Consider the following 17,977-nt stretch of genomic DNA (forward strand, 5'->3'; position numbering starts at 1 on the left):
TTTTTCCCTTGAGCTTCATCGACCTTGAATACACTGGACATTGTCTAGCGGGTCGCCAATGTCTACTTCCACTTAATTTACATACTTTCAACACCCCCCTCTTTCGAGAGTAAACACTTTGGGCAATGGTTGTAGCTCCGTTACTACGCCTCCCTCAATCGGGAGTGCGTTGTATGGGCTTTTATAAGCCTCAGTTCAACCCTGTGAAGAGCCACATCTGCCCCCAGAGCCTACAGCGTAATATTCGACGAGCACAATGTTTCTCAACTTCCACATCCAAAACGCAAGATGAAGCTTTCTTGGACCGAACACGCAACATTGGTATTATTGCCCATATTGATGCGGGCAAGACTACAACAACCGAGCGCATGCTGTTTTACAGCGGTTTCACTCGACGCATTGGTGACGTTGACGAGGGCTCAACAGTCACTGACTTCTTGCCTGCGGAGCGCGCTCGTGGTATCACGATTCAGTCCGCTGCTATCACCTTCCATTGGCCTCCTGGGGATGGCGCCGAAGCGCAAACTAGCGCCCGGGACCCGTCTGTGCCACGCTCGGCAAATTCGCATACCATTAATTTAATTGACACACCAGGACACGCAGACTTCACATTTGAGGTCATGCGGTCTCTGCGCATTCTCGATGGTGCCGTTTGCATATTAGACGGAGTTGCTGGTGTCGAAGCGCAGACAGAACAGGTTTGGAACCAAGCCAGTACCTATAAAATCCCCCGAGTACTGTACGTGAATAAGCTGGACCGCGATGGTGCAGCTTTTGGCAGAACTGTCAGAGAAGTAAGCTCGCGACTGTCTGTTTATCCAGCAGTATGTCACATTCCTTGGTTCCAAGGCGGCAATGGACCCTTTATTGGCGTGGCAGATGCCATAAACCTTCAAGGTCTGCGCTGGAAAGAAGGAGAAGATGGCCGCTCTGTGAAAATGATGAACCTGGAGCAATTAGATGCCGAAGAGCCGGCTCTGGCAGAGGAGCTTCGACGAGCTCGCATTGCTCTAGTGGAATTATTGAGCGAGCAAGATGAAATTATGGTGGAGAAGTTTTTCGAGTACGAGGACCACTTAGCTGTGCCTTCGATGGACATCATCGACAGCCTTCGGCGCTGCGTGCTAGACCCCACGAGTCGAATTGTACCACTTTTTGCAGGGGCCAGCTTCCGAAATATGGGTGTGCAGCCCCTCCTTGACGCTGTGGTGAATCTTCTTCCCAGCCCTCCGGAGGCACCGGATCCAGAAGTGAGCATTGGAGGTGTCAAGGGAGGCTTGCGAAGGCTACTTTCAGGCGATCTGATCGTAGAACAGAGTGAGCAAGCGCGCAATTCCTCGAAGGGCAAGAAAAAGAAGAAGAACACCCTTCAGAATAATCCCAAAGATGCTATTTCCAAGCTCCAGAGTTGTGCGCTCGCATTCAAAGTGGTCAACGACGCGAAGCGCGGTGTTTTAGTTTACGTCCGGGTGTATTCTGGATCCCTTGACCGCAACAGCTTGCTCTTCAACACTAATCTTCACCTCTCCGAACGTGCTCCTCGATTGTTGAAGATGTACGCCAACGATGCAGTGGAAGTGGATTCCATCCCTGCAGGCCATATTGGTGTAGTGGTGGGTCTAAAGCACGCTCGTACCGGCGACACACTTCTGTCGTATGCAGGAAACAAGCCTACGCCTCCTGAGCCACTGACCACCCTTCAATTAAGACCAATTGATGTACCCCCGCCCGTTTTCTTCACCAGTGTGGAACCACACAGCCTAAGTGAAGAGAAGCGGATGCAAGAATCGCTCGCACTACTTTTGCGAGAAGATCCTAGCTTGCATGTGAGCATTGATGAAGAGTCAGGTCAGACTTTGCTCAGTGGAATGGGAGAACTGCACCTTGAGATCGCTCGCGATCGTCTGATTGGTGAACTCAAGGCTAAGGCATCTATGGGCCGGATCGAAATTGGTTACCGAGAATCTACCCTCGGAGCTTCGAACACAATCACCAAGATCTTTGAGAGAGAGATTGCAGGTCGCCGAGGTAAAGCTGGTTGCACAGCGATGGTGGAACCCTGCAACGAGGAAAGCGCCTCAGAAGCCGCCGACGACGATACAATCTTCGCCGAGACAATCGAGGGCAACCAAATCATCATTCGTGCCCCAGGCTTACAGGTTGAGACCACACGAAACGAAGAAGAGACTAGCCCCTTCCTTCCGCCGGGTATGGATCTCAATACTCTCCGGACATCAGTGCAAAATGGCGCCCTGGCAGCGCTGGCGCGCGGTCCCCAGTTTACTTTCCCCATGCACAATACCCGAGTCACACTCACAATCAACCCAGTAGAGCATCTCTTCGGTGGCGACACCAGCACATCTGCCCTCTCTTCTGCCGCGCGTCAGGCGACTGCCGCTGCGCTTCGGGATCTGCTCACTGGCGCGGGCACAGTCATGATGGAGCCAGTCATGAACGTGATCATCAGCGTTGACGAGGCCAGTATGGGCTCCGTTGTTCATGATATTTCTTCTTCGCGTGGAGGACATATTCTTTCGCTGGACGAGGATGCATCGTCCCCCGCTGCAGACGCTTCTGATTCCCTTCCTCCAATTGACCCGAAGCGTGTCTATGCCCCTGCAGATCCTTTCGAGGCACCTTCCGTCGGTATTGAGATCCCTGCTCCTACTTCTAGACAGCGCAACATCACTGCGAAGGTTCCGCTGAAGGAGATGGTTGGATATTTGAAGCATCTGCGCAGTCTGACTGCTGGGCGGGGTACATTTGTGATGAGCGTTGATCGATTTGAGAACATGTCTGCTCAAAGACAAAAAGCTGTTCTCGCTGAGTTGAGGGGCGGTTTCTAATGATGCACATATAAGCATGGAGATGCTGAGATGCGTATTAAATGGAAGTGTAATCTAGGGTTGTTGTAACATTTGAAATGTTGTATATTAAGCTATGTTTGGAATCTATATTGATCCACATTATACTGCTGTTTTCTACTTCCGGGGTGTTAGTAAAGCTGATCTCCGCGTGCGGAATCTGAAAAATAAACAGTTATCGCCTTCCAAGCTTAAGTCGCGTAGCCTTATGCTGATGTTTTTTAGAGCGATGGTGGGTTATCATTTTCAGGCAAGCGTCCAGGTATTGCCGTCGTCCGGCAGTCAAACACGCTATCTCTCCCCTCCCCTCCCTTCTTCCCCCGCGCTCCGCTGCAAATGGTCCCATAAAAAACATTTAAACCACGACTCCGTCGCCAGAATCTTTCATTACAGATGGCCCTCCCAGTTATACTACAAATGCAAAATGTCTCGATCGAAGACAGCGACGCTCTCACGGAAGTTTGGTTCGCCGCATTTTCAGACCCCGACTCACGCCATCTATTTCCCCACACGCCCGGCATGAGAAAATGGCTCCAAGATGCAATCCACCAAGACCTGACCGAGAGGCCATTCCAGAAATATCTAAAATTAGTGGACACGCAATCAGAAGATCATCACGGCCGACCTCGAATAGCAGCCTATGCAAAGTGGGATTACTCCACGCTTGAAGAACGTGGGCCACGTTATCCGCCATTTCATGATGATATGCCCAGGGACCTTTGCAGGGACTTCGTTGATCGAGGCGACCGCAATAGGAAGCGGGTTATGGGTGATCGGAAACATATCTGTATGACTTGACTCGTATTCTTCCCGCTGGAGATCCATTGTGAATTAATTTTAGCCTGGGGCTGGTTTAGTCTTGGATATGCTTGCTACCCATCCGAATTATCAGCGGCAGGGAGCTGCTTCACGTCTAATTCAAATCGGATTGGACCTGGCTGAGGCTGAAGGCTTTGCGATGTATGTTAGTGCTAGTAAGACGGGCGCTCCTTTGTATGCGCGCTTTGGGTTTATTGATTGTAGCGTTGAGGGGCAAGAGACGGTTTCGATGGTTCGACCGGGGCGCCAAGAGGATACATATGGAGCTGTATAGATGCTCGGGCGATGCTGTGGTTTGAGAAATTTGGATAGTAAATTTGAAGGCACGCGCCATATAAATTAGGTAGTAGTTGCGATAGTCTGCAGATGGCCTAACGATAGGTCGGCGGAAAAGGCAATATTCGCCCATCCACCCTTATATCCAGTACAGCCTCTTATAATATAATCATTGGACTAAATCAACATGCCTCGTCTGGTCCTCAATCGAAACAGCGATCATAGCGTCATAACCGTCAAACTTCTTCGAGTGAAACGACTCGATAAGGAGCCTTGGGATTGGGCAGTCTCCGCCTACGGTGCACATCAATGCAAGCAAGCACAAACATAGTGAAATGGGTGACACTGGTGGGCAGTATATTAGCAAATGTCCAGAGGATCAGCGATACGAAGGACATGACGTGACATACAGAGTAATGACGGAGAACACGGTACAAGCAATCGCACGTCCCTGTACTCCCCCGAAGATAGTAGCATCGATAGCTGAGACAGCGACAAGGAAAGCCGCGAATATGGCGGCAATCAAGTCGAAGGCGATATTGCAGCCAGGATGCGGGACACGCTTGCAGCAGAGGAAGACAAGATTGATCACGGACCACAATCCGCACAAGCCCATCTGGTGAATATTTCATTAGATCGCGAACATAAGCTATTGTTGTATAGTACTTATAGGGCGGACCCTGAACCGAACTTACAAGCAGGTAGAACCAAAAGGACTCAACGGGGTATGCTGTGCCAGCAGTCGAAACAATGATTGTAAAGACGGCGGCGAAAAGAGCGACGAGGCGGAGGACGATTCTCCAGAGGCCCGTCTCTGGGCCAGGAAAGCTTTTGCCCATTGTGATGATGAGGCGGTCTTTTTTTTTTTATAAACGAGTGTGGGTTTGATGGCGATTTTCAAATTTAAAGAATGTGGGTGAAGAAAAGGTTGAAAACTTGGGGTTAAAAGAAAAGCTAATAGTATGCTAGGGGCCCCTGATTAAGGGTTTAAAGGGTTTGGGGGCCATTTGACATCAGGTTTTGGCAAGGCTTGTAAAGATCAGTCTAGCCTTGGGCTTTCTTCTTGGCAGTCAAGTCGCATGTTTTGATTTGATCTAACGGATTTCTGTCTTCAACTGGCAAGCATTAAGGGTCTCCGCAATGGACCCTCTAACTAGTCCTGTTCGGGTAAGTCTCATGCAGGACCCTGGCCTCAGGCTCTATCAGGCTGCACGTGTAGAGAGACGATTTAGAATTACTTCAAACAGATCATGTATTCTTGCTATAGCAAGTGCCAAATACACCTCGGTTTCGATTTTTGTGAGCTGAATCTCCAAATCCATTCTACTATTCGCCTTCATAGTGCTCAAGTGACAAGTCCAGTTTAAAATTAGAAAGTGGATAGCGCATCGGCTATTCTGACCAAGAATAAGACTTACCTTGAAAGACTCAGTATGCTTGGTGGCAAACCTAATTTCTCCCAAAGATCATGATTCATGTATCATTCGTTCATGCATGTGTCAATTTGTCTTCATTTTGCATATGGGGTTTCAGCCGATCACAAAGTATCCAAGAAATTCAAACTCTGGATCGCGTATATACATTTTCAAACACTAGACCAATCCATTCCCTATAAGTTATAACCCAGTTAGAGAATCCCATCAATCCCAGAGTACTTAGATGGTGGATCTGCCTTGAACAACATACCAAAGAAAAACCAATCCTCAAGGTCTTTACATGAGACCAATCACAACGTCACCGTAGATCTGGGCGTCGAGATCAAGACGCACTTTAGCGTGCAGGTTGAGGTGAATCTTAATCTTCAAAGCACTCTTCTCGTCCTCGTTAAGAAGCTCACCGGGAATCTGCAAGCCAGCGGTAGAGATGCCACCAACACCACTCTTACCAGCAACCAGCTCGCCGCCCCTTCGAGTGCCATTCGCATCTTCATCCGACTTTCCGCGGCGACCGCCAACGGGGCGGGACTCCGAGGGCATGCTAGAAGGTGGAGAGGTATTGTCAGCCGTAATTTCGGGCTCAGGTTCGGCTTCAACGAAAGCTTTGTATTTTGGAGAAGCGGGATGCGCAGGTTTTGTGGGAGGAGCAGTAGGAGGCTCGAAAGCAACGGGAGCTTGCTTCTGAGGAGGAGAAGAAAAAGCAACGGGGGAAGCAGGAGCAGGAGCAGAAACAGTCTGATCTGGTTGAACTGAGAGAATAGGTTCTGAGGGAGCAATAGGAGCTGTTCGAGGAAGTGGAGGAGTCGTAGTCAGAACTGGAGCTGGAACAGAAAAAGCTTGCTTCGGTGAAGTAGACACATCAGGCTCTGATAAAACAGGAGCTTCTGGCTTCAACTCAGGAGTCACTAATGACGGGGTTGATTTCATAGCACCGCTCCAGTCCACTGAGGCTTGCACTGGCAGTGTTGTCGACGATGAATTCTTTGTACCACTATAGCTCACTCCAGACGAGACGGAAGTTTGTCTTTCTTTCTGCTTCTGCTTCTGCTTCTGCTTCTCCTTCTGTTTGCTTTTCTGGGACTTTATTTTGAACATGGGTGGACAAGAAAGGTGCGCAAGGTGAAAGACCAGAGAATGGCGCAAATTGTAAAGGGAATAGAAAGTAGAAATGGGAGTAAATACCTGCTAACAGGCTCGGACATTTTGGATGTATGGGGAGCTTGGCTGATTTAAGAGGCTGGAGGGACTTGTAACGTATGTTGTGTTTAGTAAGAATGAAGTTTGCAGTGTGATGATGATGGAGAGGAAAGAGTTGTTTCCGCGACTTGATCGATCCCTTTTCAACCTTCTCCGGCTCCGTGTCTAGACCCATCTTTATCTGGCGTTCCTTGAATTAGTTGCATATTTGATCATACGATTCATCGGCACCGAAGTGGATATGAAGCATGTATGGCGCTCGACCAAAGTGTCTCCACTGGCCTCGTCTGATCGAACGACAGCCCTGACCTGCAATTTCAAGTCTTTTTATTAAACTACTATGTTCCTGACGCCCATTATTTCGCCCAAACAGCACTAACCATTTTCGAGGACTCAGTACCGCAAATTTCAACTGTGATGGTGATCGGAATCGTTATGATGGCGGCCATGTTGCCGACCATGATTGGCTTGAATGAGGCAACTCAGGGGGGTCGGGATGCAGAGGAAAGCCGACGCAACGACGCACGGAGACAACGTGGACACCTAGTGGCCACATGCGCCCTTACACAGGGAACACCAAAGATGCGCCAACAGGTTCACAATGCCCAAGTCCAAGTGGGTCTGGACGGAAAAGTGAGTTCTGTCAGACAGGGAGCAAAACAGGGAATTGACTAATACCCATCTTTGCTACATCTACAGCTCTACATCACCAAGCATCCCAGCTCGACAATGGTCCTATTCAACGGCGGCTACCATACACACCCCGACTTTCCGCCGAACAACACATCTGGCTTGGTGACGATTAGCGGGGAAAAGGCCCCGACGCTGCGCTGGGTGTTTCGAGACGCTAAGACGCATGAGATGCGTTGGGGCGGTCGTCCCGACTCGGAAGGTCACATATGCGGGTCCTTTGACTGGACTGCTGATGAGTTGTACCTGACTATGGAAGATTGGGAAGGGTGGCTGGCAGTTCGTCTCCCAGAAGACGAGGCTAAAGAACACATCAACTCTGAGTTGGGTATTACAGATGCGCGTGATATCTGGCGACTATATTTTGATGCAAATGACAATGGAGCCGACATACCACCCGGAGCCCACGGACTTGAAATTCGTCTCAAACGAACTGCAGCAGAGTCTTGATACTCGATTTTTTGATGGTGGAAGATGTGGCTTGACTGATTAATTGGCCAAATCACAATAAAAAACAACCAATTGATGTTTTGTATTCTCACTCGTGTAATTTCCCTCTTTGTGATCCTGGAACGCATTAGTGTATGCAGTTTGAATGCAAGATGATATATGCTATGCATACATCTATCAACGGGTGGCGTCCTAAGGAATCAACCGAAATTACATCGGGCGCTAGCGCATATGTCGATCTTCCCGTTCTCCGCTTCATACCCCGGACAGTGGGGGCCTATTGCTGCATGCATGAAGCACAGATCGTATGATCCTCCGATATCTACCGATTTTCTCCTAAGCACTGCTAAGAAATAGATTTTTACGACGTGAGATCGCTATAGGTCAACAGATGAGAATGGAATTGAGTAAGCCAATGGCCATTAATATGATTTGAAATTATTTCAACAAGTTTCATCGGCCGAGATGCCGTGGCCACAGTTCATGCATTAAGCAAAACCAAGCAACTAATAAAAGACAAGAAAAAACAAAAAACATACAACAGTCAGGATTCGCATGTGGTCACCCACCATACTACTAACTGACCGGCGTGTGGCTTAAGTACGGCTGAGCGGACGGGAAGCCCTGTTCTCCACACCCTATGGTCGTATGTGCTTGAGTAGGTACTGAAGAAGGCTATATAGTGGCTGCCGTTGCTGATAAGCATCTTTATCCAATCTCTGTGTTGTTGCCTGAGATAGGTATATCAAACCAGAGATCACTTTTACAGAGGTCGCCAGGCCTGTAATCACAGACCGAACATTTGAACTTATAGCATCAACGAAAATACCACACCTGCATCCAAACTTCAGGACGTCTCTGGATGGGTGCTATATAATGTATCCTTGAGCATTAGTCCCAGACTGGGACTCCCAGTTTAGAATGACCCACCACGAACCAGCATCGATGCATCCCAGGGTCTCTCATCCCTGACCAATATGGCCAGGCTGGAAGAATTCTAGATCTTATCTCGGGTGCACCATTCCAGGAACCCTCGACAAGATCTGATGAACCGTGGAAACAGAATCGATCACGGTTATTTCCCCGGTTCGGAAATACGACTACACTAACCCCAACCCTTGGAAGCCTCGATCTTGATCAATCTAGATTCTAGACTACTTGAAGATGCCGCAAATTCTAGCTCCATGATTCCGATCCAATCGGATGTCTATGGCATAACTCAGGCCCATTCAAGCCCACTCAAAATCGCGCAAGCCCCTGTCTTGTCGAATAGAAGCCGAGGCCAAGTACCTCGTTTCCTGCGAATCTGGCTGATCTGATTCTGATAATGTGCGACCACAAATTCTCCGAGCCGGCTCCGAGGATGGAGTTTTGGGAAATGTACGTGCTCATGCATGTCATTTCATTTTCATGCGAGTAATATGCGGGTCGGGTCCGATGAGAGATTTTTGGAGATTGGAGATTATGTAGTGGAGTTGCAGGGTTGAGAAACAACCTATGGGGTAGTAGTGGTACTCAAGGCCCTAGCAGATGGTACATAAGGTCAATTGTACATACAGTAGTATTGTCTAGTTAGTGTATATTATAGGAACATTAGAGCCATTCAAGTGGAGCTATTACTGACCTCGGAGCTCCTTCCAAAGTTGGTTTTTATTAAGACCAAAAATGGAAGGTGCAGCCACATTAATTCGTATGTCGTATGGAGCTGCAGGGAAGGAAAGAGCGAAGAACCAGGGTTGTGGGCGCAAATGTTCAAAGTGCGATCCAACTTGAGGGTATCCATGAAAACAGTAGGCTTCCAAATGGGCAATCCATAAGCTAGTACTATACACATGTGCAACCAAGAAGCTAGAAAATCTACTAGTAGGTGAAGGCCTAATGCTACTAGTCTTTCTCTGATTCTCTCTATGGGATATAGACCGTTCATCGTCAAGATGAGGTACCAGTCTATGTATACCTCAGGTTGGCCAATCAGATGGAAGGAAATAAATGGATTATGCCAAGAATGGAATCCTGGACGTTGAGAACTTGAGATATCCAGTGGCTTTGAAAGACATTTCGAAGAGCCTCATTTATTTGGCAACCCCTTGGAAACAGCAAAAGCAAGCAAGCAGAGGAACGGAATCGATATGTAAGGTTGGCAAGAACATTTGAAAGTCCTGAGCCCTTGATAGTACTCATCCCTAGTACTGCAATTCAAAGGTTTAGTATTTTAGGTCCCTACTAGTAGACTGTCGGAATGGAGGATCACATGAATGATATCTTTTCTATCCAAAAATTACAGTGAGAGCCTTGGAATATCTTGATTCGATGAGCAAGGTATATAAATCAAGACGGAAAACAGGGAAGCAGAAACACCGCACATCATCATGGCATCCGAAGCCGTCTACACACATGTGCACATAAACCAAAACCCAAGAACATGCAGATGGAGACTCTTGTCTCAAGTCCAAAGAGAAACACGCCCAATGAATATACACAGTATAAGTCTACCAGTTATCATCCCAGTCATCCTTTCCCTTGGCGCTGGACGCAGCACCACCCTCCGTCCCTTCTAACCCAGAGGGGGCGGTAGTTGTCTCAGCAGTAGTCGGTGTTGAAGAATTAGCCAAAGATGAGCTGTTGGCAGGAGTCTTTCGCATAGCAGCCGTACCGACAACATCGGACCGTGAAGCACCGCGACGATGACCAGCGGCTTGCTGCTGCTCCTGCGAACCTAGAGAAGAGAAGTCGTCCCAGAAGTCCCGGCGCTCGGGATCCACTCGAGAGCGTTGACCACCGGCATGACCATCATCTCCCTCCACAAAGCGGTTGAAATGGTCGGCAGCGCCACGGGCACCAGTCTGTAAGTTCTGGCCCCAACTGGCAGCCTGAAGACGAGCCTGGGCTGCAAAGTCGGACTCGGCGAGCTGTGAAAGTTAGTCTCGACGAACAATCCATAAACACTACACAAGGAGGAGGAACTCCTGGGAATATAAAACATACCTGCTTCGCAGTCGGCTGGAGATATGAATCATTCACCGTCTTCGCACTCTTCCCAACCGCCGATGCAAACCATCCGAATCCCTTGGTAATTGAAGCAACAGGATCCTTCTGGAAATCCTCAAGACCGGCACCACCACCGCCCCCTCCACCAAAACCTCCGAACCCACCGAACCCGCCAAACGGCGAGGACTTGCGCTCAGTCCCCGAAGACGGCGGCAAGCCACCGCCAAACCCGGTAAACTTTCCACCCTGCGAAGGAGGCAGATTATCCGAGCGTGTCGCATTCTCGTTGCCCATCTTCGCGAAATAAGCCTCATTCTGCTCCTTCTTGCTGTTCGGCCCAGCCGACCTCAAGCTGCTCGTTCGCTGCATTCCTGCGGCGGGGGACCCCGCCCTCCCAGGTCCAACGCCACCCGTGCCCACGCTCATCGGTGTGCTGGATCGCGAGAGCCCAGCCGCCGCGGCATTATTATTGCTCTTCTTCTTTTCCTGGCCGAGGACGTATTCCTTTCCCTCGACCTTGCATGATAGGCGCTCTTTCCACTCCTCGCCCGCTTCGCCTTCGTAGCGCTCCTTGATGGTTGAGTCTTCGAATGTGCGGCCCTCGGAGACGGTGACGTCGTGGGCGTCGTAGAATGCTTTCCAGGGCTCATTGCCGCCCAGTTCCATGCGCTGGATCTCGGCGTGCTTGAATGCGTCCATGGTGATTGAGCGGACGAAGGAGATGTGGACGCCTAGACCGCGGTGTGTGCCTGCGCAGTTGAGGCAGATGAATGTGCCGAACTTGGGGGATGCCTGTGATACGGAAATGAAGGGTCTGGTTAGCTACATGTTTGTGCTGGGTTGTGTCGCTTGTCAACTGCGTCCGAGGGAGGGATGTTGTGCCAGCTAGCGGAGCGAGTCGTTTGCGGGGGTAAATAGAAGAAACGCGGTTGTGAAGTAGTAGACAAGTAAACAGAAGAGGAAGGGGTCTACGCACCCATTGAGGTGAAGGCGCACCGCAATCGCAGCAGCGGTCATTGCCATTTGTCTTGGAGATATGGAGGAGCTGTTGGACGCAGTTTGGTGGTTAGTTTAAGTTACAAGCACCCTGACTTTGTGTCCCTCTTGGCGCACGGTGGACAAGCGGGAATGATTAGTTGAAAAAAATACGGGCGCACCTTAGTCCTTGTTTCCGGGTCGACTTCCCACATGCGAGACATGATGGGTATAATGCTCTATACAAGGGTCTTCGGGGCAATTGGGGAGAATGAAGGTGTGGGTTGAAGGCGGAGTCGGCACCATAGGTGGTTCGGAGCGTTATCTGTTTTTGGTGGCTAGATTGCCCCTTATTTTTATTCTCGTACTCCACCGGGATGACGCTATGAATGATAGTGCGGATGACAAAATTTAACAAGTGGAAGCGAGAAAGATAATGCGAGTTGATAAGTAGGTTTCGGTGTTCTTGCAAGTGTTGAAGGGCGATATGTTTGCCGCATGAGAATGATCGGCAAGGGTCGCCCCCCAAAACAAGCGTCATCGCGCCAAGGGTTGCGCTAGGAAACTTGGAGAGCAATAAACCTCCCAAACCAAGCTCAGTTCACATCTGGGCTGGATTTTTACAGAGATTTACAAATTGAAGAGAAAACAGGCAGATCATCATCAGTAAGTTAAATGTGTGCTAAGATACAGTACAGAAGGCAAAAAGTCGTTAAGGATTATTGAGGCATCAGCAAGGATTACTCTCACGTCCATAAAAAAAGATCATCATCACAACTCTCAATCTCCAGTGCTCGCCTCCGCGGGACAGCGAACAACTAAGATATTCAAGAATAGGCCAAAGCTCGGGGAGACGAGACAAAAACAATGAACAAGGAACAACACCAAGACACAAAGTCATTATGTCCATGTGGGCTCTCCCCTGTTCTTCTTTCATATATCCCCCCCCCAAGCTAAGCCAGCAAGCCCTCCACATTCAAACACTATCACTTGCTTCCATTTAGGCCTCGGCGGGGGTCTCAACGGGGGTGGAGTTCTCTTCAGCGGGAGCGCTGGTCTCCTCACTCTTATCAGCGGCGGCGTCAACATCGTCGTCTTCCTTTCCGGGGCTGTCGATGGCAACCTTGACGGCAATAGTACGGCCGTCAATCTCCTTGCCATTCATCTCGCTAACAGCCTTGGCCTGCAACTCCTCGGTAGCGAGGCTGACGAAACCGAAGCCACGGGTCTTGCGGCGCTCGTTGCGAGCCTGGAGCTTCTTGATCATGAAACGGGGGATGGGGCGCAGAGCAACCTTAGCACCGATGGGCTCGTAGGCGGAGAAGATCTCCTTGAGCTGTGGGGAAATGCTAAGTCAGTGCTGGCGCACACAGTAAGAAACCCGGGGGAGGGGAAAGTTGACGTACCTTATCCTCGGTCAGATCATAAGGCAGATTGGCAACCATAACCTTAGTCTTAGAAGGAATGCCGTCCTCGGGAGGACCACGCTGCTTCTGGGTACGAGCGCGGGGCTTAGTCTGCTGCTTGGCTCCCTCGGCACCAGCAGCTTCGGTCTCGTTGGTGGTCTCGGTGAGAGGAGCAGCCTCTTCGGTAGCGACAACATCGCCAACGGTCGCTTCGCCTTCTTGAGCCTATTAAGAATTGAGTTAGCATAAAAAAATCGCAATTGATAATCATGGGGAAAGACAAGACATACACCACGGCCACGAGCAGCGCGACCACCACGGCCACGAGCGCGACCACGGCCGCGACCACGGCCACCAGTGCGCTTGCGACCCTCGGTGCCACTGGCACCCTCACCACCGCTAGCGGCACCCTCCTTGGCCTCAACGGGCTCGGGCTTGCGGGCGAGCTGAACAGAAACCTTACGCGCCAGAATCTCCTTGCCAGACAGGCTCTCAATGGCCGCGGTAGCTTCGCTGGCGGTCACAAGGTCGACGAAAGCGTATCCAACGGGGCGGTTGGTGCGGGGGTTCACCGGGATCGAGGTGCTCTCGCTAGGACTCGAGTCAGTGTTTTGTTGGGGAAAGGAAAGTTGCAGTTTCGAGGAACGTGGCATGCTCGGGAAGGTCGAGGTTACGGAAAAATCCGAGTCAAGTCGGATTCTCACTTACATGGTGTACTCTTTGAAGAAGTCCTTCAGCTCCTCCTCGGTGGTGGCATAAGCCAGGTTTCCAATGTACAGACGACGACCCTCATCGGCGCTAGCAACTGCAGCGTCGGTGGCCTGGGTGGCAGGCGCGGTACCGTTGGTGCTGGGGGTCTCGTTGACGGTGGCAGCAGCCAAGTTTTCGGTCACAGATTCAACGGTAGACATCTTGGGGGTGGATGACACAAAAAGGATTCGAGATAGAAAAAAGGCTTTAAGCTGTGTCAAACAAACAAGAGGGGTGGATTGTTTGCTAGGTTACCCGGGAAGTGATGGACTTGACGAGAGGAATGGAGTGAGGGAGCAGGGTAGCTTGGTGCCCTAGATACGGATTGAAGGGGGAGAAGAGATGGATGGGGAATCGAAGGAAGTAAGTTGGCTCTTGCAGGAAAGGAAGGAAGAGAAGGGGAGTGAAGTTGTTTGGAGGAAAGGAGGAGGCGGTGTGAGGTAGCCGTGCGAAACGGGACTGAAGAGTTGGGGAATAGATTTAGGCGTAAGGATGCCTATCCATGCTTAAGTATTAGGCCTGACCCCACCATTGAATTGGGCGGCAGAGTCCCCCAATTCACTCGATCCCGCTTTATTCAATTCTGCCCACTTTGAGCTTCCTCAGTCTCCAAGGCAGCCAAACAATGCCTTGATGTCATGCTGGAGAACACCCGCTCAATTCGGCGAGTTGCTATCCTCTTCGATCCACTTCTTGCTCTTCTTTCTACCTTTCCCCAAATTCCCCATTCTGTTACCCAAACACCAATTTTGTCTGTCACTTGTTTCTCATATACATGCTTCTTGTTACTCCAATTGATCCGCATTCTTCCAAAGTGGTCTAATGTGCCTAATATGCGAGTCCCCGTCTGAACGATCACCATTAAGGGATCGGATCTTCCACCTCAGCCGGATCCACTTTGCCTCCATGGTCTCCACGTTCCAAGCTAAAACCAGCGAAAAAGGACCAAAAAAACTTCATCCAAATACGGTGTGCGAACTGCGGACGGAATCGCCAAGTTGAAGAAAATCACCCATGGGATATTTCTACAGTACTGGAACTGGTCTTGTGCGGTCTGTACCACAATGACGAAAAAAAAAAATTAAATACAAATACTTCGGAACTTCGTACATGAATGTCTTGCAGAATGTGCACCCCGAGGACTGACATGAGTCAAAAATTCCCCGCTAACCCCTCCTCAGAGTCGAGCACCACACCGCCATGCCCATATATGCCACCGCGGGGCCCTATCTAGGCCCAAACTTTCAAATCTGGTCTACAATCTTAGATTTCAAATCTAAGCTTTTTTGTAAAGGAAAAGAAATTTTGAACTCCATCACATTGCGCATACATGCTTTGTCTGTACTTTCAGTTCAGGGTTCGATTCCGTGATCAGTTCGACGGTCTCGGTGGGTTCGACGAATTCGACGTACTCTTCCCCTTCTCTTCACTCATCTCCGAAATTGAACGGTTGTCTTCCGCATTCCTTCCACCAAATCTCTTACCAAACTTCTTTACAAGAGCTTGAAAAACCATGGTGGCGCACAAGAATCAGTTTCTGCAATGAGTTCCGGATCAGGTACTCCTGAGAGTCGAGTGAAACTTCCTCGGGTTTCCGTGACAAGTGAGAAGTGAGAAGAGTCGACGAAGAAGATAAAGAACCTTTTCCCGCAGTAGAATCGTTGCTCCCTGATCTTCCGGCAGACCCCATTACTCCGAGTGTGGTGGGAGGTTCCTCACTGACACGTTCTTTGTCTTTCCAGGACTTCTCGGGGCTAGCAATTGTGCCATAGCTGATATCCTCATTGAATGAGTCATTGGTGTATGTTCTAGACCAACAATAGCCCTCCTCGGTGATGAATGTTCCGGACGAATCATCACCCTCAAGGATGGGGTTTGCCAGCATCTGTGGTAAGTAAGACGAGAGAAAGATCGAGTCATGGAAGGGGGAAGAAGAGGGGAAAGTGAAAGATGCCTTTTTATACCTGGCAAGAAGTAATCAATGCCGAATCAGCAAACAATTTGAAGAATCAATCGAGTGATGAAACGCAACTTTGAATGATCTGGTATGGGTGCGATGTAAGAGCAAACTTGAGGTGAATTGATCCCAGGAAGGTTTCCACCCAAAACAGCACAATTTCATTCAACATTTGAATAGTTGGATCAACCCTATGAATCAGGTAAACTTTTGAAGAGAACAACACACTCCCCCATTGCACTCAATATCTTAAAGAATCTATATTCAAAATTTGGCTATCCAGACTTAACATTGAATTCAATGTTACTTCCCAAGGTTGTAGTATTAAAGACAATGTAGAAGTAGTACTATGTATATGTACCTACTCTCCAGGGCTATCCATACTTATCAATTGATTTCCTTGCCACATGTGCATGAATTTATGCGTATACTATGTAGTATGGATGGATGTATAAGCCACGTGATATAAATTAACCCACTTTTCTAGTCTACTTAGGCCTGCTTAGGACTCTTAGGTCTCTTTTAGTTCTTTAATATCACCTGGTGTTATCAATATTATAAGAAGATTGGAACCAGACTAACTATGGTATATGCTTGAAGATGAAAAGGCTCAAATGTATGAGCCCTGGATATACATACATCAATTAATCAATATCAAAGAAAGAACAACACATGATTAATAGATAGGCTCTTATTATATACATATATATAATAGATCAATTGCACAATATCACGTCCACGGATCGCACGTCATTGATCAATTTAAACCGGCAGGAATATATCATATGTATGTGCTGTAATATAAATGGTTATGATTTATTCCCTGCACAGCTTAGGTGGAGATCATCCATCAGATCGCAGGCGTCGGGCCAAATGTATGTCAACTATGCAAGAATGAAGACGACCTCGGAGTCGTTCAGCATCGTGCAAGTTCAATATTTTTAGCCCTGTGAAACCTTGGAAGAAAAAACCATACATATCAATTGAATGCCGGGGCTGAATAATTTCCCATTAGAGTGTTAGGGATTGAAGGAAATTTTGTCGATCTTGATTCTTTATTAATATGGAACAAGTTTGTTTGGGCTAGCTCATTTTTATCCAGCATCGCTCTTCTGGGCGTCTTTTTTTTTGAGAATTCCTTCCAGATGATTGATATGCACCAGAATGAATCTCCAATCGGAATGGACCTCAAGATATCAATTCCCATAAATATAATCTCCCTGGTCCGCTTTAGTGCGTTGCTTTAGTTAAGAGTGTCGATGACTCTTGTGCTTGTGAGCAGACAAGTGTCGCTTTGCATCAGCATGAGGAGTGGTCTAAGTAACATGGCAACCATATAATTAGCATTTCGTTAACAAAGTTACATGGGTACCACTTACTCCAGGAAGCGCAGAAGTAGCAGAGGGACGGATTAAGCTCGTTGACGAAGCCGGTGGCATGGAAGAAGAGGCGAACCCGATGTTTGAGCAGCCTCCGTAAACAAAAGTTGGGTTTTGCGCGGTGGCCACCGCTGATGTTGCAAACAGCTCGCATCTTCCACCGCCCGCACTAAAGAGCCAAGATACGCATGTGTCAAGAATTTCACACTTTGCGGCACAGGCAGTGGAATCCGCAAAGTTGGATCCAAAAGTAATGGGGGCACTGCTGAAGAACGCAATGGTATCTTCCGAGACCGAGTCCCTACATTGCGAGCTAGGACTTGCAGCTGATGTGCAGGCCAAAGAGCCAAAAATTAAGACGAGAGCAGATTTCATTTTTTTTTTGGTGGGTTCAAACTTCAACCTGTGGTGTGTAAAGCTGGAAATATGGAAATATGGGAATATGGGAATATAGGAGGATTAAGTGGACCGTATTGGCTTAATATAGGGACGCTAAAGAAAGAACATGGCAACCGTAGGCAAAAGCTGTTAAGTAAATTAGAAGCAAGTGTTACGATATCACAAGGTTTGTGCTGTTATAATTTGTTCTGTACCGTCACGATCTGGTTTTTTATAGCGGATTCCAACTTCCAAGATTACCGCTAGGAATGGCTCGGCCGATATATCCATTTTCATTTTTAGGTACAGTTGGACCCTTTACTCGAACTATCGAAAAAGAAGCCACTCCTTCCATGTCAAAGTGGATCTCCGAGTATAGCGGTAATTTTGATATCCCCACTACCTCCAACCC

General features: G+C 48.7%; 8 protein-coding genes across 8 annotated transcripts; 2 read left to right on the plus strand and 6 right to left on the minus strand.

The window, feature by feature from the left end:
- Positions 1–125: 125 nt before the first annotated feature.
- Positions 126–2,846, plus strand: N7466_009608 (mitochondrial elongation factor MEF2; the record flags this gene model as incomplete). Its single annotated transcript, XM_057168997.1, has 1 exon — positions 126–2,846. One exon carries the CDS (start codon positions 126–128, stop codon positions 2,844–2,846), a length of 2,721 nt encoding a protein of 906 aa, XP_057017703.1.
- Positions 2,847–4,195: 1,349 nt separating this feature from the next.
- Positions 4,196–4,798, minus strand: N7466_009609 (uncharacterized protein; the record flags this gene model as incomplete). Its single annotated transcript, XM_057168998.1, has 3 exons — positions 4,196–4,304; positions 4,370–4,575; positions 4,655–4,798. The coding sequence occupies 3 exons, from the start codon at positions 4,796–4,798 to the stop codon at positions 4,196–4,198; spliced, it is 459 nt and encodes a 152-aa protein (XP_057017704.1).
- Positions 4,799–5,671: 873 nt separating this feature from the next.
- Positions 5,672–6,490, minus strand: N7466_009610 (uncharacterized protein; the record flags this gene model as incomplete). Its single annotated transcript, XM_057168999.1, has 1 exon — positions 5,672–6,490. The coding sequence occupies one exon, from the start codon at positions 6,488–6,490 to the stop codon at positions 5,672–5,674; it is 819 nt and encodes a 272-aa protein (XP_057017705.1).
- Positions 6,491–7,009: 519 nt separating this feature from the next.
- N7466_009611 (uncharacterized protein) lies at positions 7,010–7,732 on the plus strand (the record flags this gene model as incomplete). The annotated part of the gene is made up of 2 exons (XM_057169000.1): positions 7,010–7,225; positions 7,292–7,732. The coding sequence occupies 2 exons, from the start codon at positions 7,010–7,012 to the stop codon at positions 7,730–7,732; spliced, it is 657 nt and encodes a 218-aa protein (XP_057017706.1).
- A 2,489-nt stretch (positions 7,733–10,221) lies between these two features.
- N7466_009612 (GTPase-activating protein GCS1) lies at positions 10,222–11,919 on the minus strand (the record flags this gene model as incomplete). The annotated part of the gene is made up of 4 exons (XM_057169001.1): positions 10,222–10,641; positions 10,718–11,512; positions 11,697–11,765; positions 11,878–11,919. 4 exons carry the CDS (start codon positions 11,917–11,919, stop codon positions 10,222–10,224), a joined length of 1,326 nt encoding a protein of 441 aa, XP_057017707.1.
- A 776-nt stretch (positions 11,920–12,695) lies between these two features.
- N7466_009613 (RNA-binding protein) lies at positions 12,696–14,012 on the minus strand (the record flags this gene model as incomplete). Its single annotated transcript, XM_057169002.1, has 4 exons — positions 12,696–13,031; positions 13,102–13,326; positions 13,392–13,692; positions 13,810–14,012. The coding sequence occupies 4 exons, from the start codon at positions 14,010–14,012 to the stop codon at positions 12,696–12,698; spliced, it is 1,065 nt and encodes a 354-aa protein (XP_057017708.1).
- Positions 14,013–15,331: 1,319 nt separating this feature from the next.
- Positions 15,332–15,736, minus strand: N7466_009614 (uncharacterized protein; the record flags this gene model as incomplete). Its single annotated transcript, XM_057169003.1, has 1 exon — positions 15,332–15,736. One exon carries the CDS (start codon positions 15,734–15,736, stop codon positions 15,332–15,334), a length of 405 nt encoding a protein of 134 aa, XP_057017709.1.
- Positions 15,737–17,055: 1,319 nt separating this feature from the next.
- N7466_009615 (uncharacterized protein) lies at positions 17,056–17,562 on the minus strand (the record flags this gene model as incomplete). The annotated part of the gene is made up of 2 exons (XM_057169004.1): positions 17,056–17,124; positions 17,188–17,562. The coding sequence occupies 2 exons, from the start codon at positions 17,560–17,562 to the stop codon at positions 17,056–17,058; spliced, it is 444 nt and encodes a 147-aa protein (XP_057017710.1).
- Between the last annotated feature and the right edge of the window lie 415 nt (positions 17,563–17,977).

This window comes from Penicillium verhagenii (assembly GCF_028828195.1).
Source record: "Penicillium verhagenii strain IBT 33310 chromosome Unknown utg000009l_segment0_segment0, whole genome shotgun sequence".
NCBI classification, from domain to species: domain Eukaryota; kingdom Fungi; phylum Ascomycota; class Eurotiomycetes; order Eurotiales; family Aspergillaceae; genus Penicillium; species Penicillium verhagenii.